At 40.1% G+C, this 9829-nt stretch overlaps 1 protein-coding gene across 1 annotated transcript in view; it reads left to right on the forward strand.

The window, feature by feature from the left end:
* The window catches only part of LOC111978790 (collagen alpha-1(XXI) chain-like), an 89212-nt gene that overhangs the window by 37194 nt on the left and 42189 nt on the right, over nt 1-9829 (forward strand). Inside the window, exons 6-9 of the mRNA XM_070448593.1 lie at nt 528-701; nt 1270-1347; nt 8201-8290; nt 9350-9412. Coding sequence (XP_070304694.1) covers nt 528-701; nt 1270-1347; nt 8201-8290; nt 9350-9412 — 405 coding nt within the window. The remainder of the gene's footprint in view (nt 1-527; nt 702-1269; nt 1348-8200; nt 8291-9349; nt 9413-9829) is intronic.

The following is a 9829-nucleotide window of genomic DNA, read 5'->3' on the forward strand; positions in this document are numbered from 1 at the left end:
TGTAAACATAATATTGGCAACTTTTTTAAATGTATTTTGATGCACAAGTATATAGAATGCATATTTACATCACAATTTGTCACAGTGCATTATTTATGTCAGTTTTATAACCTTAACATCAAAACAGAAAAAAATATATTTGAAGCTTGCTCTGCCCCCCTCTATGATGYCACACAAATTAAGTGATGTGATTTTGTTAATACGGTTTCTCTGCAAGGGCTTAGTAACAATAGTTTTGATTTTCTCTTGTCAGACCAATAAATAAACGGTTCAGGATTAAGCTGTCCCAGTTTATATGATGTCCCATTCTTTCTGAATTCACCCTAMATAATTGATACAGCGTAGGCCTATAATACTATAATATTTTGATACGCATCAGTGGGGATTAAGATGTAAGAAGTGAGTAGGCCTATACGCAAAGCCCACTGAAAAGAAAGTGGGTATACGGCGTGTACTTGCGTATAGCTCCCACTACATTTCTGTCTTGGTACACATAATAATTCCTTATCCTCTTTTTGGTCAAATAGAAACTATTTGATGAGAACTGGCACCAGTTTAGGTTACTGGTCACTGAGCAAGATGTTATCCTGTATGTTGATGACCTGGAAATTGAAACCCTGCCGTTGGAACCTCCTGTTGGTATCTTCATTAATGGGAAGACCCAGATCGGAAAGTATGTCAGCAAAGAGACAACTGTACCAGTAAGTTTATCCAGAGACAACATTTTCACAACCAATAACCTGCATTTGTGCCTCTTTGAGCAAGATAACTGTTTATATTGGATCACATTTGAACTTCTACTGGTCTAACTGTTTAACAGTAGGATGTCAAGAGTCAAGGGTCTGCATTATCCTCTGAAACATACTGACCTTAGATTAGACAATCTTGGCATGAAGATCCTCTCTGTCCTCTACGTCTTATTTAGTCTTTACTTTATGTGTGCCAAACATGCTAACCTGCAATCATTCATAATGATGTTGTGTTTTAATTGGTTTGACATKATCTATTTTACAGTATTCAAACTACTTTTGGCTAAGCAAATTTGAGACGTGCAACCAGAATGTATCTGGATTTGTTTTTAAACCCATAAAACTATCGTAAATATATTGAAGTTATCACTTAAGTCTAAAGAAATAACATCCTGGTACAGTGACGATACAGACTTATGACTCATTGATCATTAGAAAACTGTTAGCAAGATAAAGCAGCCTCTTGTTAGGGATGAATTGCTTTTCCCCCAGACTCATGGATGATTCCTATCTTTAACAGTTTGAGATCATGAAACTCAGGATCTACTGTGACCCCGAGCAGAACAACCGTGAGACCGCCTGTGAAATACCAGGAGTTGTGAGTATAAACACCTGTTTGGATCTGTGCTTGTAGTAAATGTGCCACATTAAAACCAAGCTMTGTTTTTTAAGGGATCTCATATTTTCTTTATCTGTTCTTGATCACAATGCACCACTATATGCCACCATACCACCATGGCTTAGTATCAGAAAATCCAAGCCTACGATCAGTAGCGTGTCCAGGGGGGGGCCACCTAGTGGCCCCCCCAGAAATTATGTTATCTAATAGGTCGGCTCTGAATATATTTTTATATAAATKTTATGCATTTTTACCAAGATGTGCACCGACAGCAAGACTCATCAATCTCACTGGAGAAAGCATTCGAGCGAGCGAAACAACGCCCCTCTGTCTTAATGTGTAGCCCATGTATCTGATGCTGTCTGGCCAAAAACAGTATGAAATCAACGTGGATAGATAGGAATGAGAAATCATTTWATACTTTTGTTTCTTTTTTATTGTTTCTTTTTTATCCATGAATATACGCCACTTTGTAGTCTGAACRTCATTAAACTTATGGTGTTTGTAATAGATGTCCCTTTCCATTCAAATGGCGGGTGTTGGAGATGTTGGATTTATTTTGGAGTAGATGAACGTGCGAATGTAACCTACTTAACCTACTTTTTGAATCATGACTGGTTGCGTTCATCATGACACATTTAAAGGTAATAGATTTTTACAGTTAAATTACGTCTTCACTATAAAGCCCATAACACATTTTTGACCTTAGTAGGCCCGTAAAAAAAATAGAGACCCCTGAAAGTAACATTATAATTCGCACTCTGGATGCCAATTACAAGTGAATTTACTCCTGTATGCTAATACCCTTATATAGAATCCCGACTTTGAACGCAAACACTGTAACAAAACATTGGAATTGATTAACAGGGAATTGTAGCAAACCTAAGCTGAAGCATTTCATGCGTTGAACCATCATAAAAATATATTGAAAAAAAATCCACCTTGCATCGATTAGTGTTCAGCATTTTATGGCCCCTCTAAACTGGGTCTGTGCCCCACCTTGGCCACCCCATTCAAAATGACCTGGACACGCCATGGCCTATGATGTTATTTTGAAATCTGATGACATTTTGTCAAAAAGTTACTTTCTTATTTTTCCATTTCAGTTGTGCATTGAAGCATATGGTACCAGGAATATGATTAGCCATTATATAACCATTGTTTAATAGATTATTACATGTAACGCTTGTGATTTGCTTCATCCTGCTTCTACTGTGGTGGAGCGCCTTCACCTCTGCTTACCTCATGCATATTGCTCTCATTGTTATTTTACCGTCTGACGGCAACCTCTCCCTGGCCGAGTCTGTAATACCTACATTCAAGTTTCAAGCAGATCACCATAGTCCCTGTGCCCAAGAAAGCGAAGGTAACCTGCCTAAATGACTACCGCCCCATAGCACTCACGTCGGTAGTCATGAAGTGCTTTAAAAGGATGGTCATGGTTCACATCAACACCATCATCCCGGAAATACTAGACCCACTCCAATTTGTATACCGCCCCAACAGATCCACAGATGACRCAATCTCAATCACACTCCACACTGCCCTTTCCCACCTGGACAAAAGGAACACCTATGTGAGAATGCTGGTCATTGACTACAGCTCAGCGTTCAATACCATAGTGCCCACAAAATTCATCACTAAGCTWAGGACCGGGACTAAACACMTCCCTTTGCAACTGGATACTGGACTTCCTGACAGGCCACCCCCAGCTGGTAAGGCTAGGCAACAATCCTCCATACGTGGGCCCCTCAGTGGTGCGTGCTTAGTCCCCTCCTGTATTCCCTGTTCACCCACGGCTGCGTGGCCAAGCACAACTCCAACACCATCATTAAGTTTGCTGATGACACAACGGTGGTAGGCCTGATCACCGATAACGATGAGACAGCCTATTTTGGGTATTTGATATTTTATTAGGGAGGAGGTCAGAGACCTGGCAGTGTATGTTGTGCCAGGACAATAACTTCTCCCTCAACGTGAGCAAAGCAAARKAGATGATCGTGGACTACAGGAAAAGGAGGGCCGAACACGCCCCCATTTACATTGACAGGGCTGTAGTGGAGTGGGTTGAGAGTTTCAAGTTCCTTGGTGTCAACATCACCAACAAACTATCATGGTCCAAACACACAAAGAAAATCGTGAAGAGGGCACGACAACACCTTTTCTCCCTCAGGAGAAAAGTGCGTACAGCTCAGTACATCACTGGGGCCAAGCTTCATGCCATCCAGGACCTATATACTAGGCGGTGTCAGAGGAAGGCCCAAAAAATGGTCATAGACTGTTCTCTCTGCTACCGCACGGCAAGCGGTACCGGAGTGCCAAGTCTAGGTCCAAAAGGCTCCTTAACAGCTTCTACACCCAAGCCATAAAACTGCTGAACAATTAATCAAATTGCCAACCCCCCTCCCCCCTTTGTTTTTACACTGCTGCTACTCGTTGTTTATTATCTATGCATAGTTACTAAACCTCTACCTACATGTACAAATTACCTCGACTAACCTGTACCCTACGCACCTTGACTTGGTACCGGTATCCCCTGTATATAGCCTCATTATTGTTATTTTTTTCCGTTACTTTACTTTTTTTTTTTTTACTTTCGTTTATTTAGTAAATATTTTCTTAACTCTATTTTCTTAAAATGGCATTGTTGGTTAAGTGCTTGTAAGCATTTCACAGTAAGGTCTACTACACCTGTTGTATTCGGTGCATGTGACAAATAACATTTTATTTATTCTGTTTGTGAAGCAGTGGCCTAATGCTCCACTGGCTTGGCTATTTATTTCACTACTAATCCACAATGCCAGACCATTGTTTTGCATCTGTGGTTTCTGGATTTCAGTTTGGGAGCAACAAAGAGAGAGAGCGACGCACTGAAAATACACCTCCGCATGCCAACATCTCTCTCTCTCTCTTTCTGTCACTCCCGGCATGACTTGCAATGATTAATTGACCTTCAATTCAACCTGTGTTATTGTCTTAATGGATTGGTCTATTATGGTGAGATTACAGGTTGCCAGGTGCTTCAATKACATAATCTCGCTCCTTTTATTTCCAGAACGGAGAGGTATGTATTTTGGCTGATGGCTTTGCTTTATTACAAAGAAACCCTAGTTTCATTTTCATCACTAGAGGTAAGAATTATTTTATTGCATGGTCTTTTGCAACAACACTTTACCTTAARTTACCCATATACCTATGTAACTACACAGGAATAACTGTAGTTATAACATTGTAATAACATGTAGTGACAAAGTAACTGCTTTGTAATCACATAGTAATAGCATTTAGGCACACTTTACATTAGGTTGCACATAGTTACATGGAATTTTATGGATTTCAGGGTAAGTGAGTCTAAGCTAATATTCTTCACTTATTTGAATGAATATGCAGTCAAGTACTGTGTTTGAATACCCATAGTAACATACTGTATTCTACATACTTAATGAGTATATACTACATACTAAATACTATTAGTTCACTTTGGTATACTGTAAACGAACGCTATCCTTTCAGTTGAGCATACTAGCGCTACGCCTGTCTACCGGAAGTTGATTCTGTTGATATGCAAACTCTTGCTAGCTTGTTAGCATAACAAATTACTAGCAAAACATTTTTGTGTTTGAAAATTCAATCTGGAGAGCCAGAGTAGTTCTTAAATTCAGAGCGTTGTCTGATTGTCCATTCCTAACTTCTGAGTGTTTCCCCTCTCTGAGCATTCAGAGCGCACACTGGCTGAGGAGTAGGGTTGTTCCGAGCGTTCTGACCATCACAACAGCACTGCAGTCAAGCACACAAGCTAACTGGCTAGCTACTTYCAGACACAAATAAGAAAACACCTCCCTCTAACCATTTTACTCACCACAGCAGAGCTGGTTAGACTGTTTTCATGTTATCCAGAGTGTTGGTGACTGTAACTGTGCTGCTGGCAACAATTTAATTAGCTTTTTTGCTGATGTTTACTGACACCGGCCATATAAACGGGTGTTGAGCATTCGTAAATGACTCAGTTATTCTGCGCTCTGCACACTCAGAMSAGAGTGCTCTGTAATCGGAGTAGATAGCCAGAGCTAATTTCTGTCCATTGAGAACGCACAACGACTATACCACTTAGCTAAGAMTGACGTGAMKAATYAAGTCAATAAACTTTGGGTAGTTAGTTAGATAGCATATAATTAATATACTGGCAAGTTCGATGTATTAGTAGCCAACTAACGAGGTAGCTAGCTAACATTAAAGGTAGTACCTACTGCTGTAATGATATGCTATGCGGTTCGTAAGGATAGCGTAGCCAACACATTGTCAGCCAACATAACGTGTAGTGTAAGTCATTTAAAAAGTAATTACTTTATTACATTGCTCAACATTTTCTTAACATTTGTCATAATTATTTAAAGCAATTCATTTGTATTCGCTCTTGTCGGACTTCGGCTACATATTTCTTCCACCATTTTCTTCAAATCTGAAAACGTTGTGAAGCCCTGCTTCAAAAAGTACGGAAACAATGTCCACTGCGTGTATACTTTGTATTTTGGCAAATGTACGGTAGTACAACATCCAGGAACTTTTGGCATATCTAGAACTACAGTTGAAGTCGGAAGTTTACATACACTTAGGTTGGAGTCATTAAAACTTGTTTATCAACCACTCCACAAATGTATTGTTAACAAGCTATAGTTTTGTGCATGGCACAAGTAATTTTATCAACAATTGTTTACAGTAAGATTATTTCACTTATATTCACTGTATCACAATTCCAGTGGGTCAGAAGTTTACATACACTTTACATACAGTTTACATACACTAAGTTTCTGGAAAATTCCAGAAAATGATGTCATGGCTTTAGAAGCTAATTGACATCATTTGAGTCAATTGGAGGTGTACCTGTGGATGTATTTCAAGGCCTACCTTCAAACTCAGTGCCTCTTTGGCTTGACATCTTGGGAAATCAAAAGAAATCGTCAAAGACCTCAGAAAAAGAATTGTAGACCTCCACAAGTCGGTTCATCCTTGGAGCAATTTCCAAACGCCTGAAGGTACCACGTTCATCTGTACAAACAATAGTACGCAAGTATAAACACCATGGGACCCACGCTGCCATCATACCTGGGGCGTCAGGTTGCCTAGTGGTTAGAGCGTTGGACTTGTAACCGAAAGGTTGCAAGGTTGAATCCCCGAACTGACGAGATAAAAATCTGTTGTTCTGCCCCTGAACAAGCCAGTTTCCTAGGCCGTCATTGAAAATAATGAATTTGTTCTTAACTGACTCAGGAAGGAGACACGTTCTGTCTCCTAGAGATGAATGTACTTTGATGCAAAAAGTACAATCAATCCCAGAACAACAGTAATTAACTTGTGAAGATGCTGGAGGCAACAGGTACAAAAGTATCTATATCCACAGTAAAATGAGTCCTATGTTGACAGCAAGGAGAAGCCACTGCCATAAAAAGCCAGACTACGGTTTGCAATTGCACATGGGAACAAAGATTGTACTTTCTTGCAGAAATGTCCTCTTGGTCTGATGAAACAAAAAATAGAACGTTTGGGCCATAATGACCATCGTTATATTTGGAAAAAAGGGGGAGGTTGCAAGCCGAAGAACACCATCCCAACCGTGGAGCAGCGGGTGGTGGCCAGCATCATGTTGTGGGAGTGCTTTGCTGCAGGAGGGGACTTGTGCACTTCACAAAATAGATGGCATCATGAGGGAGGAAAATGATGTGGCTATATTGAAGCACACTCAAGACATCAGTCAGGAAGTTAAGCTTGGTCGCAAATGGCTCTTCCAAATGGACAATGACCCCAAGCATACTTCCAAAGTTGTTGAAAATGGCCTTAAGGAAAAGAAAGTCAAGGCATTGGAGTGGCCATCAGAAAGCCCTGACCTCATCCTGTGGAACATTTGTGGCGAGAACGGAAAAATCTGTGTGCGAGCAAGGAGGGCCGACAAATCTGACTCAGTTACACCAGCTTTGTCAGGAGGAATGGCCAAAATTCACCCAACTTATTGTGGGAAGCTTGTGGAAGGCTACCTGAAACGTTAGACCCAGTTAAACAATTTAAAGGCAATGATACCAAATACTAATTGAGTGTATGTAAACTTCTGACCCACTGGGAATGTGATGAAAGAAATAAAAGCTGAAATAAATTATTCTCTCTACTATTATTCTGACATTCCACATTCTTAAAATAAAGTGGTGATCCCAACTGACCTAAAACAGGGAATTTTTACTAGGATTAAATGTCAGGAATTGTGAAAAACTGAGTTTAAATGTATTTGGCCAAGGTGTATGTAAACTTCCGCCTCAACTGTACGTTTACAAAGTCATTTTGCTGGTAGTGTCTGCTGTGTCAATGCTTCTGGGCTGCTAAAAGCTAAATGATAAGGCTGCTGCTAAGAGACATGAACTGAATGCACTCTCTTGGCTTCTGTTGTTTGAGAGTGTCTGTTAGCAGGAAATCAGATACAGTGGGGCAAAAAACTATTTAGTCAGCCACCAATTGTGCAAGTTCTCCCACTTAAAAGATGAGAGAGGCTGTAATTTTCATCATAGGTACACTTCAACTATGACAGACAAAATTAGGAAAAAATCCAGAAAATCACATTGTAGGATTTGTAATGAATTTATTTGCAAATTATGGTGGGGTCATAGTTGAAGTGTACCTATGATGAAAATTACAGGCCTCTCTCATCTTTTTAAGTGGGAGAACTTGCACAATTGGTGGCTGACTAAATACYTTTTTGCCCCACTGTACAATAATTGATTAATAGTATAGCTTAGTGAAAGCGATGTAATGTGTGATTAGTGAAGGATGTGTTTCTTGTTTATTCCAGTGTGCAAACGGCCCTGGTGATATAGACGTGGACCCCACTCCAGAACCCTGTACCTGTCCTCCCGGACCCCCTGGCCTTCCAGGCATGAAGGTCAGTCAGAAGTCTTACACCCCGAGACTTGCCAGTTTCTAAATCCAGTGTCAACTCCTTCCATCCGGAACATGCTGCTGTGCAAATCAAATACACTTCTGAAAGCATTCCACATTTGAACAGTTTTGTAACAAAACATTTTGTCTCCCCGCAACTTGCATGAGCATTTCGTCTAACGCATTTCGTAAGTACAGCCAAATAGAAAGATAAGGTTGAGGCAGATGTGGCTGTCTGCCTACAGTACATCAAGGTGACAGCAATGCATGTGATTGGGTTGTGGTTGGGAGATGTTATCAATAAGACCTGCCCCACTGTCCTACGTCTTTATTGATGGAAATAACTAAACATTGAAATAGGGACTAGTTCCAGACTGTTTGGCAAGAGAATGACACGTTGACTAAAAGTGGAAACAGACTGGCTTCTAGGCAAAATTAAATGTACTGAAATGGGCCACAAAATAAAATGCTCTGTGACCCATCTCATTGTTCACGGAGATTGTCCCAAATAATTATAAGATGTTAAAACTAACACTAAAGCTTTGAAGTAGCGTACCTTTAAGCAATATTACCATAGCAACTGGTCCCTTTATTCTMTAAGAGTGTACAAGGTTTCAGACATGTTTGTGTTTATAAGGGCATGGTCATGCATGGGTGCAAATCCTGTTTTTCAACAGGAAAAGATTGCTCATCAAGGTTTTGATGGTAGATCCAAAATGCTACAAGCATGGCTGGTTCACAGATGGACATTTTGGGCTGATATATTAACAGGAATTGTAATAAATGGCATCTTGAATAAAGTAAAGCTAAACCTATCCTGCTGAGACATGCACTTGGAAAGATGTGTTTTACTGATAGTCAGTAAAGCCGTGACATAAAATTTTCCAGGAAAGGTCAAAACCATTACTGTTTGATGCTCCTCACAAAGAACATGTTTTAAAACAATTTGCAGCATGCAATCGAAAAACGTTTTCTGAGTAGTTCAACGGTTTCATGGGTGGTGCACTTGCATTGTTTAAAGGTCCAAATGGTCCAGTCAATAACCTGCTGTGTTCTCTTTCAGGGGGAAGCAGGAACAATGGAAAGGCCCGGTCAAGCTGGTCCTGCTGGTGCTGATGGTAAGCCTGTGAGTACTCCATCGTTTTATATTCAAACATCCACTCATTGTTGAATGGGTATTCAAATCAGTCCGATGCCAATTGGAGCTCTTGAATATCAAGATAATTCGGTTGTAACGGTTAAAGGGCACAYTTGGAGAGATGCACAGTACATAGCTGTGCTAATGGCACCCTTTCTCCAATAGGATTTGCCTGTCAAGGATTCCAGGGCATTTCCACGTTTTTAAAATGAAAGGAAAAGTGGTTTATACTATATCAAATCAAATCAAACTTCATTGCCACATGCGCCGAATACAACAAGTGTAGACTTTAACGTGAAATGCGTACTTACAAGCCCTTAGCCCTTAACCAACAGTGCAGTTCCAGAAGAAGAAAATATTTACCAAGCTAAAATAAAAAGTAATAATAAAAAAGTAACACAATAA

The sequence above is a fragment of the Salvelinus sp. IW2-2015 genome, linkage group LG18 (assembly GCF_002910315.2).
Source record: "Salvelinus sp. IW2-2015 linkage group LG18, ASM291031v2, whole genome shotgun sequence".
Classification (NCBI taxonomy): domain Eukaryota; kingdom Metazoa; phylum Chordata; class Actinopteri; order Salmoniformes; family Salmonidae; genus Salvelinus; species Salvelinus sp. IW2-2015.